General features: G+C 23.9%; 5 protein-coding genes across 5 annotated transcripts; 4 read left to right on the forward strand and 1 right to left on the reverse strand.

The window, feature by feature from the left end:
* Positions 1–2726: 2726 nt before the first annotated feature.
* Positions 2727–6902, forward strand: PBANKA_1449900 (CCR4-NOT transcription complex subunit 4, putative; the record flags this gene model as incomplete). Its single annotated transcript, XM_034567870.1, has 1 exon — positions 2727–6902. One exon carries the CDS (start codon positions 2727–2729, stop codon positions 6900–6902), a length of 4176 nt encoding a protein of 1391 aa, XP_034424324.1.
* Positions 6903–7582: 680 nt separating this feature from the next.
* Positions 7583–10549, reverse strand: PBANKA_1450000 (tetQ family GTPase, putative; the record flags this gene model as incomplete). The annotated part of the gene is made up of 1 exon (XM_034567871.1): positions 7583–10549. The coding sequence occupies one exon, from the start codon at positions 10547–10549 to the stop codon at positions 7583–7585; it is 2967 nt and encodes a 988-aa protein (XP_034424325.1).
* A 1268-nt stretch (positions 10550–11817) lies between these two features.
* PBANKA_1450100 (mRNA methyltransferase, putative) lies at positions 11818–13800 on the forward strand (the record flags this gene model as incomplete). The annotated part of the gene is made up of 1 exon (XM_034567872.1): positions 11818–13800. One exon carries the CDS (start codon positions 11818–11820, stop codon positions 13798–13800), a length of 1983 nt encoding a protein of 660 aa, XP_034424326.1.
* A 1262-nt stretch (positions 13801–15062) lies between these two features.
* Positions 15063–16700, forward strand: PBANKA_1450200 (serine hydroxymethyltransferase, putative; the record flags this gene model as incomplete). Its single annotated transcript, XM_034567873.1, has 3 exons — positions 15063–15065; positions 15254–15355; positions 15477–16700. 3 exons carry the CDS (start codon positions 15063–15065, stop codon positions 16698–16700), a joined length of 1329 nt encoding a protein of 442 aa, XP_034424327.1.
* Positions 16701–18304: 1604 nt separating this feature from the next.
* PBANKA_1450300 (ATP synthase subunit beta, mitochondrial) lies at positions 18305–19906 on the forward strand (the record flags this gene model as incomplete). The annotated part of the gene is made up of 1 exon (XM_034567875.1): positions 18305–19906. One exon carries the CDS (start codon positions 18305–18307, stop codon positions 19904–19906), a length of 1602 nt encoding a protein of 533 aa, XP_034424328.1.
* Positions 19907–20477: the final 571 nt, after the last annotated feature.

A 20477-nucleotide genomic window follows, 5' to 3' on the forward strand; every position in this document is an offset into this window, starting at 1 on the left:
TCCACTATTTTAAATATATCACTTGTATTTTTTTGTCTAATATAATTTTAGCATGTAATTTTTAATCTAAGAATAATAAATCTTATAACTATTTCTAATTATATATGGACAGAGATATTTAGTACATTTCCAAAAGTATAATTGCCAACGTTTTACTACAAATATGTTTGTTATTTTCCCTTTCACTGTTTAGTGCTATTGGAAATAAGAAAAGAGATAAATTAACAAACTATAGTAAATGTACTACATGAAAATACAAGCATATATCCTCATATATTATAATTGAAAGTTTGGGTAACAATCTTTCAAATAGAAAAATCGAGAACGGACTTATGCAAGCATGTGTGTGTATATATATTTTTATTATATTTTTTGTTTAATTTCGGCTTTCAACAAAGTACACTAAACCAGCTAAATTTTATTGTCTTGCGCATTTAGGGCAACAAAATTATTATGCATAAATATGTGAACATGAAATAAATATGAACTCGAAAAATAAAAATGAGTGAAAAGCTATAATGCGAAACGAGGCATGGAGCATATATTGTGTGCAGGATATATAAATAATAAGCCAATAATGTAACGAACTAAAACAATGCAAAATGATGGGTATAAACGTAAAATATGGAGAATGAACAATACTGCAACAGTTGCATAAATATTTTTAAAGGAATTAAAATATAAAAGAATAATAAAAGATTTTTCGTATAATTATCAAATATATATTTTTTATATGTTAATTTATATTGGAAAAAAAATTATGAAAATATGATTTCCTTAGGTGTTTATAAAAAAATTATGAGGAAAAATTGTTTAATTTTTATTATTATAAAATTTTTTATACGACCTTTTTATTTTAGAATAAACCCAGAATGATTAAATAATTCCAAATATGACATTATGCAAATATTCATTTATTGTCTATTTTTTTTATAAGGGAAAACATGCACATATACAGTAAATACAAGCAATATTGTTATACCCGAACAAGTATAAAAAGATTTAATACTTACTGCATATTCTTAAGTTTATTTCTTATACGACTACAATGATGGCTTATTTTTTTCACCAATTTAACCAAGTATATATATATATATATACATGTGCAGTAATATATTACATAAACAACCTTAGTTGCTTTTTTTTATCGACATATTTTTTTTTCACAGTTTTAAAAAGTTATGTTTTTATAATATGAAAAGTACAAAGTAAATTATATGTTTGGCATAATGCCACAAATTATAGAATAAAATTATAAATAAGGGATATATAATATATTTCCCATTTAAAAAAAAAAAATTCTCTTAATTTTGTTTATTTATTTATTTATTATATGTTCTGTCCAGGAAGGAAAAGTTTTATTTTCATATCAAATTGTAAACTATTTTGTTCCTACATTATTGAGATTATTTATATTCCTTTTCATGCTATATTAAATAAAAATAAGTAGGAAACATTTATATATGCATGCTTACACATATTGTATAGATAATTAAGCATAACATTAATTATCCATATATAGCAGTATATTATATTTTTTCTTAATTCCCTTTTTAGTTTTTTAAACAAAAAAATACAAAGTTCAGTGAAATTCCATTCTTTCTAAAATAAAAAAACATAAATATGAAAAAGGAGTGTACTCATAGCATTATTTTAATAAGTACATATATGCGTACTTTACATATAAGAACCAAATTTGAAGTTCATTACAATAAGTTAACTAATAATGGAAAAAAAACATATACAAATATTTATTTGTTTATTTATACAATCATTTGTGCCAAATTAATTCAATATAATTTTATATTTAATCAGTATTATTTATTTACATATTTAAAGAGAAACAATCTGAAAAAAATTATTGCCTTTTTAATGACATATAATGTACATATATTAATAATGCATTATATATATTAATATATACGTATATAATATATTTCCTTCAAATTGATGATAGAATTAAATTTAGCATCATTTATTATAAAAATTATATTTTTAAAATTGTTAATTTGAAGCTTCATGTTGAAATGTTCTTTTTTTTTTTTTTTTTTAATATGTTATTTATCAATTTATTCGTTACATGGTTCCCAAAAATGACTATTTCGTCATATACGTATAAGCAGATATAATCAGATAAATTCGAATACAATAATGATATGTATTAATCAATCTTATTATGCGCTTATATACTTTCCTCCCCTTTTGTATAGCTATTTATTTATTTATATTTATGGGGTGATCTTCAGTTTCCCTTTTTCCATTATTATTATATGTATATATAGTACTTTCCCTTAGGCGCCTATTTATTGGCAGTCAAAATGAGCAGGGAAATTACTAAACATACAATACTAATAAATAATATCACCATAAATGGGGATGTGATAAATTACAAAAATTGATGAATATGAATATAAGGAAAATTTTCCTTCTCTTAAGTATTCCCATTAATATTGTTTCGTATTGCTTGCCATTTTTGTATTAGCTGATTTTTTTTTTTTTTTTTTTTTTTGATTTTACAAGAATTTGGTGGAACCAAAACTTGTATTTATATCAATATGCGCACATATATAGTGAGTAAAAGATATCAAATGTTTAGTTGGGAATATATACCCTCATCATTTCGTCAGTTAATATAAAAAATCGAAAATAGTTAAATAAATTCGGCCCGTATATACATATATAGTGCCACTAAAAATATAAATACAAATCAGAACATTGTAAATAAAATGAGAAGAGGTGGAAGTGATAAAAGGTTTTTAAGACGAACTTTTAATAGATCCTACTATTATAAGAAAAGTGGGAAAGTAGAAGAATGGAATAGTAATACCAGTAAAAAAATAAAAAATTATAGTAATAATATTAATAATAAAGCGGAAGGAGATGAAATAGATTTTGATGAAGATGAAGTAGAAGAAGATGGAGAGCAAATAAATGCAACTGAAATAAATGAATATCCTTCTGATAGTATTAAAAATACAAAAAGAAATGACACATCAAGCAGTAATAATAAAATAACAAAAAAAAAAAATGTTCCAAACGAAAAAGACACACAAGCAAGTACAGTAGAAAATAATAATAATGTAATATGTCCTTTATGTGTTGAACTACTTGATGAAACGGATCGAAATTTTTTCCCATGTGATTGTGGCTATCAAATATGTTTATGGTGTTTGTATTATATACGAGATCATATGAGTAATAAATGCCCTGCATGTAGAAGAAGTTATGACGAAAAAAATTTTATATATAACAGAGAAACTCATGAAAAATTAATAAAAAAAACTAAAAACCAACATAAAAATAAAGGAGAAAATAATACTAATACTGCTAATAATAGTAACAACAATAATAATAACAATAATGGAACTGGAATATCAAGCTCATCAATATTCGCTAAAAGTGATCTATATAAAAATTCAAATATTTATAACATACATGAATATGATAACTTATTAGAAGTAATTAAAGATATAAGAGTAGTTCAAAGAAATTTAGTTTTTGTTATTGGAATTACAGAAAATTATGCAAAAAAAAATATATTAAAAAAAAATGAACATTTTGGAAAATATGGACAAATATTAAATATAATTATAAATAAATCACAAGCATTTAATCCACAATATAATGGCCCATCATTTAGTGCATATATAACATATAGTAATGAAAAGGAAGCTATTAATGCTATTTATTTTATAGATGGTATGATGTTAGATAATAAAATATTAAAAGCCTCATTTGGGACAACAAAATATTGTTCTTCTTTTTTAAAAAATTATTCATGTGTAAATGAAGATTGTTTTTATTTGCATGAACTTGGTAATGTAATCGATAGTTTTTCTAAAGAAGATATACATGGGCCTAAACATATATATCATGATTTATTATATCATTATTTTAAAAAATCACCAGATAGTAATAAAAAGGGTGATAATGTTGGTGTTGTAAATTTATTGAGTAATACAACAAAAATTGGAAAATTGCCTGAACAGCAAGAAGAAAATAAAAATATTAATGCACCGTTACAAAATTTGGCTAGCTCGACACCTATTAATTACATCACTGCTGTAAATACAGATATAATAGGAAAAAATGATACAGCTATTGAGGTAACAAAGAATAATAAGTTAATTACATCTTATACTGAAAATACAATATCCCCTGAATTAAAAGCTAAAAATTTAGAAAGCTCCAAAGAATTAATTAATAAAAATAATGAAGATTTAAAAAATAATTTGAAATTAAAACAAACAAATGAAAATAACAATGTTGAAGAAAAACAGCGAACAAAATGGAACTCAGAGGGAAAATTTTCAAATGTTATTAAAAATATGAAGGATAATTTTACACAAAATATTGAAGAAGATAAAATACCTGATTCTATATTAAAAATTAATAAAAAAAATAAAAAAATAAAAAGTGAAGATGTCTTGACTGTATATTTACAAAAAGGTGATCAGAAAAACAACACCATTGAAATTTACAATGATGATGATGATAGTAAAGTGGGGGGACAATGGAAAGAAAAAAATTATTTAAGTTCTCTTCAAAGTACTTCAAATTTTGGAGATAATAATAAAAATGAAGTTGGCATTAAAAGTGCTCAGAAAAATATTAGCGAAGACGATCCGTATTATCTTGATGATATATCAGAAAATTATCCTCTTATAATGGATGCCGCAAAAGAAAAAAAAAAAAAAAAAAAAAAAAAAAAAACAGATAAAAAAAAAAACACTGAAAAGGAACAAACAAATCAGGAAGAAGTTTCGATTAAAAAACTAGAGCAAGAAATAGATGCAAATGAAAGCGAATCTAAGAAAAATAAAAAAAAAGGCACAAGTACTACAGCCGAAGTTGGTACCAATGCAGATGATAATAAAATTATATTTAGCTCTATTCCTAATACAATTCCAAATGAAGCTATAGATAATCAAAATTGTGAATCTCCAAAAAAAACGACGGAAATAAAAAAGGATGATGAAAATATTGAAGGAAATGAAAAGGAACAAGAAGAAAAAAAAAAAAGTACAAAAAGTTCCTTCAAAATAGGAAATTTATTTAATGTTTTTTTTGACAAAAATAAAAAAGATGTATCCAAAAAAAAGAACGACAAAAAAAGTACCACAACAATTGAAAACCGAGATAAAAAAACTTCTATAAATACTGAAATAAATAAAAAAACATCTCTTATTGAATTAAATGAAAGTGATATTCAGAGTCATAAAAAAATGGAGGAACAAACTTTAAAAGATGATGTAAAAAAAGATAAAAATATTAATGAAATAGATAAAGTAACAAAGGAAATTGAAAATATGGACGGACAAATTGGAAAACAAGGTAAAAAAAAAGATACACAAAAAGAAGTAAATGAAAGTAAAGAAGATTTGTCAAAAAAAACGAAACAAAATAAAGATAATACCGAAATTATAGAAGAAATAGCAATCGAACTAGGTAATCAAAAAAATAAAGATTTATTCGAAAAAAGGGAAGATGAATTATATGGGGAAAAAGATGATGATACTTTTTATAATCAGGACAGTAAAAATGATAAAGATAAAAAAAAAAAAAATGTAAATAATAGAAAGAACAAAGATAATAATATAGGTGAACAAATAATGCATATTGAAGAAATTATAAAAATAATAAAAAAAAACCCCAAAATGGAATATAAACAAATAGTTGTAGAATATTTTAAAAATATATATAAAGGTAAGGGGGGAAATGAAAAGAACCAAAATATCAATATGGGTAAATTTTGCAACATTATTAATTATTATATTACTGAAAATAAATTACCTGATATATTAAAAGAAATCGACGAAGATATAAATCATAAAAGTGATAATGACAATTTGGTCGGCAGTGCAAATGCAAGCAGCAATGATTATGTTAGTGTATATCCTGAAAATGTGAACAGAAATAATTGTGTTACGATTTTACAATCTAATATAGAATCGCATAATAATGTAGATAAAGAAAATGTAAACAAAAATGAAGATGAAAAAAAAGAGAAAAAAAAAGAAATGGAAAGTGATAAAGTGATAAAAAAAAAAAAAACAAGTAAAAAAAACATTTTTCAAAAAGAAATAGAAGATGAAATTATTGATATTATAAAAGATATAATGATCCATAGATTACAAATGAAAAATAAAAATAGTACCATGAACAATAATAATAAAAATAAAAAAAAAAATAAAAATAAAATAAAAAATGATGAAAAAGGTATGATTGATCAAATGAATTTGTTCAATGAATTTTATGAAGATAATGCACTTTTTAATGATCTCAAAATTTTTGTAAAAGATTTATGTATTGCCAAAAATAAAACTATGCAAAATAATGATATGGGAGATGACATCATTTATTTAATACAAGGCGAAGAAAAATGGAAAAACAAAACAAAAGAAAAAGGATACAACGATTATTTATTATATGCAAATGATGATGACTTTTTTTTGAAACCTTACAAAGGAATAATGGAATATATTTTTAAAAAACAAACAAAAACAGGGAGTAATAATAATTATCCAAATATTCCGGAAGAAATTGCACATACAAATAATAATGAATACACTGCAGATGATCTGTTTAATATATATAAAGAATTAATTCTTTCGAAAAACACAAATTTGCGCACAGCTAACGATATAATATTTGATAAAATGTTTAATGAAGAAATTAATTTAGTACAACAATTATGCAAAGGGGATTATTATAGCCAAAATGTAGAAGATAAAATAGCTAGCTCTAATAAAAAAGGAAATAATAGTCATATATACAAACTAAATAATTATGAAAAACAACCGAAAAACTTGTCCTTAAATTATGCCCCTAATTTATGGGTGAATTATAATAAATCGTTTTATACTAATGAAATGAGCGAAAAGGTTAATTTAAGTGCATAATTCCTACAAAATATGCACACACATTGTATATGCATATATCTATGAGAAATTGTGTATATACACTATCCAAATTGTATATATATACATACATATATATCCATGGAAATTTGTGGGCAATGCAAATGTTCATGGATTTTTCAAAACTCATGAATGTTCATTGAAAATAAATTAAAAACACGCGAACCTAAGCGTATCATAGATAGAACAAAAAAAATTATGCACGGTTCATATAATTTTGTTTATTTTACCATGTTTTTATTATTTTTTCTTTCTTTTTTTTTTTTTTTTTTTTAATTTTTTCCTATTTTTGTTATATTTGCAATTTTAAATTTATTTTTCGAATTAAAAACACTAATAATTTTTTTTAAACATTTTTACGTCGTGCAACATTCGAAGTTATCGTGTTGGATATTATACCCTTAAGACAAAAAAAAAAAATTATATCATAAAAAGGTAAAACTAAAACATATCAAAAGTTGTAACAAAATGAACAATGGATTTAATATTTATTCGGGCATTATGCCAGATTCTCAAATCAGGAAAATGCTTTTGCAAAAAAAACAAAAATAATTTTTGAAAGAATTTGTGTGAAAGCACTTTTCCATTGTATTTCACGTTGAACTAAAAAAATCGCACACATATATATATGTGAAATTGATAATTTATATGAACAGAGAATTTTATATTTTTTTATAACCACAGAAAGTCATGAAAAAATCTGCGTGGCCACTCGAAATGGACCTTAAAACAGAGGCATAATTGCTGGTATGTTTGACAGGAATAAGAGCAATTATTTTCATAATTTTAAAATCATTGTGTTCTTTATTTTTCATGATTTGTATAATAGTTCCATTTTTATGTTGAACTAAATTCTTTACTATAGCCCCAATAAAAGATTCATGAGTTTGTATTTGAATCAATGTTATTGGCTCAGCTATACATATATTTGCTTTTCTAATTATTTGATAATATAAATCATTACATGCATATTTAGCAACTGCTAATGTGCAATCATCAGGTATTTCGAGTTTGATTATTTTAACTTCTGTACTAATAATACTACCATTTGTTCTATATCCATTACTTAAACAATTTTTTAAAGTAGTTATACAACTATTTAAAATATCATCATAAAATTTAGCATTTTTTTTATCTCTTTTTTTTAAATTTTCAATATATGTTTCAACATTTTTATCAATTAATACCGTACTTTGAAATAAATCATCATAATTAAAATTTAATAAATAATCATTCATTTGGTCTGATTCATCTTTTTCACCAAGTATGTTATCGGTATTATCTAAATTCCTATATATTGATAATTCAGATATATCTGAAAATTTGGACTCTGTTTTGGCAACTTCATTAATATTAGAGTCCAAAATAATACTATTATTTATGTTTGTTCGAATCTTAGAATTATTATAATACGTTGCAGAATTATTTTTTATAAAAGAATATTTTGGAGTTTTATTTTTATTCTTATCTTCACAATATGAATAATTAACATTGATACTTGTTTTATTTTTGTATAACAAAGGTTCTGGTAAATCATCACATTTTAAAATATTTTGAATATATTTTGAAACATCTACGAATTCTTTTTCCTTAATACTTAAACCAATTAATATGCTTGAAAATTTAGAATTTATTTTTATTTCTTTTTTAATAGTATCTTCATAATTTCCTAAAATATATTCTTTTTGTACTATTTCAACATCATCAGTTTTAATATCAATTTTGTAATCACTTTTTATTTTATCTAATGTTACTTCAATATTTAATATACCTATAGATCCAATTATTAATTTATTATTTTTATCTGTATATGAAATTATACTATTATCTTCTATGCATATATCATTTAGTATCTTTTTCAATTCTTTTTCTTTTCTATAATCTTTAGGTTCTATTGAACAAGTACAAACTATTATATTTTTACTGATTCTTTTTTTATAACTTTTTAAAAAGTACCATAATCCTTTATTTTTTATTTCGCTACCAAATATTCTGTATACTTCATTGAATTTGGCTAGTTCAGTATTCCCTGTCCATTTATTGTCACAATTGTTCATAACATTATCAGAAATATTTTTTATTACCTCAACTTTATCAAGTTCGTTAATATTTTTGTATTTCTTTTCCTTTTTCGTATAAGAATTATCATCTTTCTTTAGTTTTTCTTTATCCATTGAACTTATCGATTCATTCATTTCATACATAATGTCGCAAACTTGTATATTTCCAAACCCTCTTATCATACCGATATCATTAATATTTAATTCATTAGTCATTATATATCGGTCTGCTTTTATTTTATAAATACTTTTTACTAATTCGTATTTATGATTTCGGATGTTACAGAGCTTTGAATTTTTTAATAAATTTCCTTTAAGAACTTTACAAAATGTATTATACCCATTTTTTTCATTTACTAATTTGAATATAAATAAAATTGTTTTATAAATATTACTTATGTCATATTTTTTATTTAGTATATTATTATTATTTTTTATTTTATTAAATATGGTTTCATTAGAAATATTAAAGTTATTTTTACATTTTTCGTCATCATTCTTTATAGGATGAAGTGTTATGTTTTCATATTTTTTTTCTGACAAATATATATTTTTTTCACTTTTAACATTGTGTGTGATATAATCCAAGAGGATGTGAATTCCATAGGAATTAAGAGCACTTCCTGAAAATATGGGGAATATATATCTCATATTTATATATTTAATCAAACTGTTTTTAAGAATATCATATTTGATAGGAATGTTATTTAAATATTTATATTCAATTTGATTGTCTAAATCGCATAAAAATTCTACGAGCTCTTCTCGTTTTTTTATTATATAATCGATTATTTCATTATTTAAAATGTTCAAAATGTTGTCAGCATCTTGGCTTTTATCCGTTTCGGCTATATCTATACATGGCTCAATGAGAAAAAAATGATTATTTATATTTTCATGGTTACATGTTTTTAAAATATTTGCTAAAGATATATTTTTATAAGCTAATTTTTGGCCATATTTAATTTGGGGATAGTAATATAAATACATAGAGGGCAAGTCTAATATATATTTTAATTTTTTATTTTCATAAATTGGATATGTTATAAGTATGCTTTTTTTACTTAAACCATTTTTTAGACTATTAAAATTATAATCAATATCTATTTCGTTTATATCCATTTTATTTAAAAAAAAATATATTGGAATATTTTCTTTTATATAACGAAATATATTTAATGTTTGAATTTGCAACCCTTCTTTTGCATCAATAACAATAACACATTTGTCCGATACACACAAAGATAAAAAAGTTTCATTACTAAAATCGATATGGCCAGGGGTATCTATTAAATTTACATTTACATTATTCCATTTAAAACATGAATAAGCTGTTTTTATTGTTATCCCTCTTTCTCTTTCCTGTTTAAGAAAATCTAATTGTGTATTTTGATCATTTATATTCCCCTTTACTCTTATCTCGTTCGAATTATATAAAATATCTTCTGAAATTGTTGTTTTTCCTGCATCAATATGTGCAAGAATTCCTAAATTTACTACATCATGGCAAAAAAAACGTTTATTGTACTTTAAATACAAATTATGAACTGTTAATAAATTTTTTAACATAATATGAACATAAAAAAAGCTATTTTGTGCGCAATTTCTTAAGATAACACACATATAAATAGTATAATAAAAAATATATTTGTATGTATAAAGAGATATATATTTATGTTCTGTTCATATTTTTATGTTCCCTTTTTGGAAGTAAAAAAGACTGAAAAGCTAAAACACATGAGCTGTTAATACGAGTAAAAATATGCATTACAAAATTGTGGATTTTTATCATAATTTTTGTTATTTATTTTTTTTCACCTTCGTCTTTCTTCGTTTTTTTTTAATTGTTTTCTTGTATGTTTCCTATTCCTTGTTTTGTGCATTTTCTATATTATAGAAGTTTATATAGAAATACAACTCGTCCATATTAGCATGCATCATTCAATTGCTGTTATTCAAAGTGATTTATAAAAATATTTAACAATATTTTCCATTATTTCTTTTTTTTAAATTTATATATATGTAATTAACTATATTTATTTACTTCCAAATTATGTCATATATATCAATATTCTTAAAGTATAAATTATGTAAAAATTTAATTGAAAAAGTTCTACAATTTTTGCTCATCTTATATAAAGGTGCATTTCCTTGTATTCAGCAGTTACAAAAAAAAATATATATATAATATATGGATATAATTTAGCAAACTAAAAAATTGGTTAACTGTAATATATTCTGTATTATATTTTATTTATTCCATTTTGCATTATCTTATTTTTTATGTTCACACTTTGATTATTCGAATAATATTCCTATTTTGCAAGGAATATGATAATAGTAAATTTTCATTTTTGAAGAGAATAATTGCCTATCACATATGCCAATATATTTATATCAAAATTCATATGTAGATATTTTTTGTAAATGACATAATGAAACATACTGGAAAAGAAATAAAATTTTTTTTTATTAATAATTAACATATCTACATTATTAATAAAAAAATAAAATAAAGATTAATGATAGTAATAAATCGTTAACTTATGAACAACGTTTTGAGAGCACAATAAATGTATGGAGATATTTGAAATAAGTTCAATCGAACAAATAAAAAAGCAAACATACAACAGATAATATTTATTAAAAAAAGAATATATATATATATAGTAACTATTTTTTAAGTACCTCTTAATTTATGTATTAACCTATCAGGGGATATATTGATGATATACAAAATATGCTAATTTTGTATACCTTTCTATAATTCAAATTGAATGGTTCAAAAAACTAATAATCACAAAAATAACGATTCTAATGTTAATATTAATTAAACGATGAATAACAATCAAATAAATTCAAATAACAATAAAAATATGGGGACACAAAATTTTAATCAAAATTTTACAAATAATACTGTAAATAATAAACAACCCAATAATACATCGTATCAGTATGCAAATATAAATTACAAAAAAACAAATAGTCCCCCAATAATGAACTATAATAATAACCCCAATTTTGTAAATACAAATTATTCTAATTATAATAACATTGCACCCCCACCTAGTGGTATTCCACCAAATAACATTCCCATAAACAATAAGAATATTTATTACATTCCTCAAAATCCTACTAATATTCCAAGCCCCCCCAGCCCTCCAAACATACCCAGTTCACCAAATATGGACTATGGAAATAATACAAATTTAAAAAATCCTGTATCTGAAGGAATGAATATCGAAAATGATGATTTGTTAGGACAAGACTATGGTAAAACTACCCATTATAATTCCAATTATATGGGAAACAATACTAATATGTTCGGAACCCATGTTAATAATAAATATCCTGACCAAGTGCCCCCACCAAGTGTACCCCCTCCAAACACAGGGGATATATACCAATATAATAACACAAACAATGCACATAATATACACATGAAAAGTGGGGGTAATTTACCTAATGCCAACAACATAAGCGGAATGTTCAACATGCAAAACAATGGATCTATAATGGGATTTCATGGAGAATATTCTAACAATATAATTAATATGAACTCTGATCAAACTATGATAACAAATAATTCAAACAATTTTATAAGAGATATGAAAAGTTATGATTATCCATTTAATGATAATATAGCTCCACCTCCACTTCCTAATCCAAATCAAATACACCCAGATAACAAATTTTATAATAATAACGATAATAATATAAATATTAAGAATTTAGAAAATATGAATAGTATTAGAAATTCATCAAATACTAACTTAAAAAAAAATGAATATAAAAATAATAGTTGTAATATAAATGTAGATGGTCGAGAAAGACTGCAAAATGATTATAATCAAAATTTTGTAAACACAGGTGAAAGACCTCAAAATTTTATTAGAGATAGTGATGAAAATAAAAGATTTATTAAATATCCTAAATTAAAACAACTATTAGAATTAAAAAATGCAATAATAAAAAAAAGATCAACACCAGCTAGATATATAAAATGTGATTTACGAAATTTTGATTTATCTAGTTTAGATATGAAATTTGATGTTATATTAATTGATCCTCCTTGGAAAGAATATTATGATAGAAAAATACAAAATTTGGATTTGTTAAATAGTATACATATAGATAATTATGATATAAATGATGATATATATAATGATAAAGATAAGTATTGGTCTTTAGAGGATTTATCAAATTTAAAAATAGAGCAAATAGCAGAAGTTCCATCCTTTCTTTTTATATGGTGTGGCGTAACACATTTAGAAGATGCTAGAGTTTTATTAAATAAATGGGGATATCGTAGATGTGAAGATATATGCTGGTTAAAAACTAACATTAATGAAAAAAACAAAAAAATTAAATATCTAAATGAAATAAATAATGAAAACTCATATTTACAGAGAACCACTGAGCATTGTTTAGTAGGAATTAAAGGTGCAGTTAGACGGTCTTATGATGTACATTTAATACATGCAAATTTAGATACAGATGTTATTATTGCAGAAGAAACTGAAGAAAATATATATAATAATAATAAACCAGAAGAGTTATATAAAATTATCGAAAAATTCTGTTTAGGACGAAGGAAAATCGAACTTTTTGGAACAAATACAAATATAAGAAATGGATGGTTAACATTAGGAAAAAATATTAATGGTACATTATTTGAGCAAGAAGAATATACAAGTTGGTTTGAAGGTGACATTGCTTGGCCCGAAGCAACTTCATATATAGGAGGAAAGTATATGGGAACAACTCCAGAAATCGAAAATCTACGTCCAAAATCGCCGCCGAGAAATGTTAACCCTTGATATATTGGGGCCAGTGTTAAGTTCCATCTAACATATTTTTATATTTTTCATTTTATTAATTTTTTGTATCTCTTTTATTAAAAAATTAATACCCTAGAAACAGTGCACTTTTGTTTTTATTGTTTATGTAATTTTTTTGTAGAACCACATATAATATATACATATCGTATTATTAGGTAGTTCAATATACATTATATTCATCTTATCGATCCGATAAAATCATATCTTATTTTTTTTAATTATATATAATTTACAAATTATTCATATGTTAATGCCATTTATATATCTATACATATATATGTATACGTATATATATGTGCATACATACATGCATACACACATACATACTCGTGAATCATAAAATTATATGCACATCCAGTTTTATTCGACATGAATTTATATAAATCGTTAGGTATTTCTATAATTATATTTTTTTTTATATACTAGCATTGATAAGGACAAACACACAATGGACTTTATTAGGCATGTAAATAAATTATGTACACAATGTAATGCTTAGAAAAAAAAAAACTATTATCTACGATCCATATAAATATACCTAACTATTGTTTAACTTTTAATATAAATTCAAAAAGGGGACAGCTAATTTTTCTTATTAATTTTTTTAATATTAGCAAATATATATAATGCACGGTTCGTGTATTTTAATGCTCTCGATATTAGTACGATTTTTAGCAGATAATGCATAAAATACACCCTCTTTTTTTCTTCATTATATTTTTTTGTGATATGTAATAATTTTTTTATAAATGTTATTATAAAACTGAAAGTAAATTTAAAAAAAATAACATTTTTTTTTTATCAGCAAATTATGAAATAAAATGAAAAAAGTACAAAAACACAGAAAATAAATGTGTATAATTATATATATATGAATGCCTACATAGAATATGGTGGAAATTATGACATTGCTTATTTGATATTCATTGGTGCTTTTATATATTGATTTATTTATCGAGAAATATTAATTAAATAGATAAAAACCCAAATAATAAATTAAAAGTACATAAAAAAATATGCACATGTAATACACTTTCATATTTGAGAAAGCTCAAATATAAAATATTTATTTTTTAAGCCAATACTTTATAATAATATATAGTGAAAATTGTGCAAAAATACAAACATTTAAAAAATAAAACAAAAAAAAATAGAAAATATAATGGAAATCTAGTTTATTAACTATACACACATACACAAAGCCAAATATCAATAAATTATAATTTATCCCTTTAATCAAAATGGTAATATTTATAAGAAAAACGAAAAAAATAGAGAGCGAATATATTATGAACATACACTTTTATGCTATGCTTCCTTCAATCGTTTGTGAGCTTTAACTTTTATTTGGGAATATATAAAAAAAAATGCTAATATATATATAATGTGTGCATTTGAATAAAGGGACACACTTTTTACTCTTTTTTTATAGTTTAATAATGAACCCCTTGAAAAGTCTGATAAGGAATTATATTCTATTTTATTAGATGAAGAGAAACGACAAAAAGAGACAATAAATCTTATAGCATCAGAGGTAAGGATATATATTACTTTTTATTTTTATTCCCATAATATTGAAATATATTTATATACACCAAATTTTATTATTCTATCAATCTTTTTTATTCATATTTTTTGTTAATTTTATTCCATAGAATTTAATAAATACATCAATAAAAGAATGCTTAGGACATGTAGTAAGTAATAAATATTCAGAAGGATATCCTAAAAAGAGATATTATGGAGGAAATGACTATATAGATAAGATAGAAGAATTGTGTTGTAAAAGAGCTTTAGAAGCATTTAATTTGAATCCCGACGAATGGGGAGTAAATGTTCAATCTTTATCTGGGTCTGCTGCAAATGTACAAGCATTATATGCTTTAGTAGGAATAAAAGGAAAAATACTTGGAATGCATTTATGCTCTGGTGGGCATTTAACACATGGTTTTTTTGATGAAAAAAAAAAAGTTTCTATTACATCTGATATGTTTGAATCTAGATTATATAAAAGTAATAGTGAAGGTTATATAGATTTAGATGTAGTTAGAGAAATGGCATTGTCTTTTAAACCTAATGTTATAATATGTGGATATTCAAGTTATCCCAGAGATATAGATTATAAAAGATTCCGAGAAATAGCAGATGAAGTTAATGCATATTTATTAGCAGATATTGCACACATATCTAGTTTTGTTGCATGTGGAAATTTAAATAATCCATTTTTATATGCAGATGTAGTTACTACTACTACTCATAAAATATTAAGAGGCCCAAGAAGCGCTATTATATTTTTTAATAAAAAAAGAAATTATGGTATTGAGCAAAAAATTAATAGTTCTGTTTTTCCAAGTTTCCAAGGAGGACCCCATAATAATAAGATAGCTGCTGTTGCATGCCAACTAAAAGAAGTTAAAACCGAATCTTTTAAAAATTATACAAAACAAGTATTAGAAAATAGTAAAGCACTAGCTAAATATTTAATGAATAATAATATTGATTTAGTAACAAATGGAACAGATAATCATATTGTTTTAATAGATCTCAGAAAATATGGAATAACAGGTTCTAAATTACAAGAAGTATGTAATACAATTAATATATCAATTAATAAAAATACAATACCCAGTGATAATGATTGTGTATCCCCAAACGGAGTACGCTTAGGAACCCCTGCTATGACAACACGAGGTGCTAAAGAAAATGATATGGAATTCATAGCAAATACATTATTAAAAGCGATTAAAATAGCAGTTTCTATGCAAGAAAAATATGGAAAAAAATTAGTAGATTTCAAAAAAGGGTTAACTAATAATCCTGAACTTGATGCTCTAAAGAAAGAAGTTGTACAATGGGTAACACAATTCCCATTCCCTTAAAATTTTAATTTTATCTCATAAGTCTTTCAAAAATCTGAACAAACAGCAATTATATAAATACTACTTTCGCCACAATTTTCATCCACCTTATCCACTTACTTTATATTCAATGGTGTATACATACCTTTTTTGTTTTCTTTTTACCCTGCACAAATATATCATTGTTATTATTGCACCTATATTTTTTTTTTCACTTTTGTCATATTATATATTTTTTTTAATTATATATAAACATGACTAAGCATCCTGTTATACATAATCTATATTTTTTTTTCGCCCTGTGTGTGTAATGGGTAAATAATATTAAAGTGAGAATATCATGAAAAAACTGTACCATATTTCACGTGATATTTTATTACAAAAATATGAAAACGTTTATAAGGCTATTATTATATTTATTTTTTTTCGTACAAAGTTATTATAAAAAAATACACAAAAAATATGTGTATAGCATATATCTATACTATTTGTACCCATTTCCAGCATTTACCAAAAAGAAAGAAAGTAAAAGAGTTGCACATTTTTTAAACAAAGAACGAAAAAGAACTTTATTACAAAATTAATAAACTTTATAATCATATTTTTATTACTTTTCTGCTAGCGAAAATGTGTTTTTTTTTTTTTTTTTAATAAACTTTTCAACTAGCGATTTCCTATTAAGTGAAAGAAAAAAACATTTATAATTATTCTAACTGTTTTGTTTTTATTAAATTATTAGAGATTGTTTTATTAAAATAAAGTAAAAAAAAATAAGGAATTTTATCAATATGATTATATGCCAGTTTAATAAACGTCCCAACAAACAATTAACATTTTTTTTATCATGTGTGTATTCATAAAAGTATATATGCATACTAGGCTTCAATTTCTCCTATATGTTTATTACCTTTTTTTTTTATTATAATTTTTTTTGTATAGTCGCACATTATGATAAGGGAAATATATTATATATAATACTGAAAAAAAAAATAATAATAATTCGTCGTATGCTTATAGTTTAATGTTATGATTACACTTAATATGGTTATGAAATAAAATTTTTTTTCAAAATAAATGTAACTCAAGTTAGATATAAAAAGTATGGAAAAAAATAATCGCCGATAAAAAAAAAGAAAATAGCATTTATATATATGGATGTACATAGGTATGTATAATTTTTCCAAATTATAAAAATAAAAGAAAAAAATTGTTTTCATAAATTTATTGTAGGTACCTTAGTACATAGAGAAAGAAACATATATGGGAAAAATAAAAATGCAAATAATATATACATTACTTTAAAAAAAATAGCAAGTGTTTGTATACACAAACACCTATATAAGTGTATGATCCTTTGTATATATGATCATTTAAGCAACGGTATACCTTTTAAGTAAGAATAAAATAAAAGCTCGTAAATGTGCTTGAAAAAATTAACTTATTACACAATTAAAAATTTTACATATTTTCAAATTTGTCAATTAATTGATTACACTTAAGTTTAATAACTTTTCTTTACCATACCACTTTTTTCTTTTATAGATCTATGCCATATCACATCAACTAAAAGAAGGGGAATACTAATCACACATTATTTATTTTTTATTTTTTTTTTTTTTGTCCCAATGAATAAATTTCGATTTTTGAAGAGCTTGTGCTCCAAAAAATTTGCAAATAAAATAAATTCACAAAGCTTAAAAACAAATTGCCGTTTTTTAAGTACAACTGAAAATGCTAATTTAAAAAAAAATATTAATTCATCTAATATAAAGGGAAATGTAAAAGGAAGTGCAAATGTCGGTAAAATATCACAAGTTATCGGTGCTGTTGTAGATGTAGAATTTCAAAATACGCCACCAGCAATTTTAAATGCTTTAGAAGTAGAATTAGATAATAAAAAATTAATACTTGAAGTAGCTCAACATTTAGGTAATAAAGTTGTTAGAACTATTGCTATGGATGCTACTGATGGATTAATAAGAGGACAAGATGTTATTGATTGTGGTATTCCAATTAGTGTTCCAGTAGGCAAAGAAACATTAGGAAGAATTATGAATGTAATTGGAGAACCTATTGATGAATGTGGTGATATTAAAAGTAAAAAATTATTGCCTATACATAGAGATCCGCCATTATTTACTGATCAAAGTACAGAACCCGCTTTACTAATAACCGGAATAAAAGTTGTTGATCTAATTGCACCATATGCAAAAGGTGGAAAAATTGGTTTGTTTGGAGGTGCAGGCGTCGGAAAAACGGTGCTAATTATGGAATTAATTAATAACGTTGCTAAAAAACATGGGGGATATTCTGTTTTTGCAGGAGTAGGTGAAAGAACAAGAGAAGGTAACGATTTATATCATGAAATGTTAACAACTGGTGTTATAAAAAAAAAAAAAATAAAAGATAATGAATATGATTTTAGTGGTTCAAAAGCTGCTTTAGTATATGGTCAAATGAATGAACCCCCAGGGGCCCGTGCAAGAGTTGCATTAACTGGCTTAACTGTTGCGGAATATTTTAGAGATGAAGAAAATCAAGATGTTTTATTATTTGTAGATAATATTTATAGATTCACACAAGCAGGTTCTGAAGTATCTGCTTTATTAGGACGTATACCATCAGCTGTCGGATATCAACCAACTTTAGCTACTGATTTAGGTGCATTACAAGAAAGAATCACAACTACAAAAAATGGTTCTATTACATCTGTACAAGCAGTTTATGTACCTGCTGATGATTTAACAGATCCTGCACCAGCCACAACATTTTCACATCTAGATGCAACAACTGTCTTGTCACGATCTATAGCAGAGTTAGGAATATACCCAGCTGTCGATCCATTGGATTCAACATCCCGTATGTTAACACCTGATATTGTTGGAGTAGAGCAATATGAAATTGCAAGAAGTATTCAACAAATTTTACAAGATTATAAATCATTACAAGATATTATTGCAATTCTTGGTATTGATGAATTATCAGAACAAGATAAATTAACAGTTGCCCGAGCTCGAAAGGTTCAAAGGTTTTTATCACAACCCTTTGCTGTTGCTGAAGTTTTTACAGGTAAGCCAGGAAGATTTGTAGAACTTGATGATACGATAAAAGGTTTTTCTGAACTACTCAAAGGAAATTGTGATGATATTCCTGAAATGGCTTTCTACATGGTTGGAGGGTTAGATGAGGTTAAGTCAAAAGCAATTGAAATGGCTAAACAAATGTAAAACATTTTTAAGAAATATTCGAAAAATAGAAGAAATGTAGGAAACTGAAAAGGAGAATAAGACCTCACACCAAGAACACGGATATGTATATATATGCAAGTTCTTTTACTTTATTTTTTTGCTCAACATTCCTTAATGTCTTATTCATTTTGGAGTTTACAAAATAGTATATATTCCATATCAAAGAAATATATGCTTCATTTTAATCATATATTTTTTCTCGAGAAATAATATATTTTTTTTTTTTTTTTTTTTTTTCACATACATGTATTATATATATGTGTGCTTGTATTTTACTTAAATAATATTACCATTTGACAATTTTTATTGTTATTTTATTTTTTTAATAAAAAGATATAGAATATACTAATTACTGCCATAATAAAAAAATAAAAGTATTATTATCTAGTATATATTATTCATAGTTTTAATATTTTAAAAAAGTTAAAGAAAAATATATGCATACACAAATATGTATGAAAATATGAGTAATAAATATACTATTCTTTATACTTTATTTTTTTTAGATTCATATAACTAGAACTATTTTTCATTTTAATTTTTCTTGACT

This window comes from Plasmodium berghei (genome assembly GCF_900002375.2).
Source record: "Plasmodium berghei ANKA genome assembly, chromosome: 14".
In the NCBI taxonomy this organism is placed as follows: domain Eukaryota; phylum Apicomplexa; class Aconoidasida; order Haemosporida; family Plasmodiidae; genus Plasmodium; species Plasmodium berghei.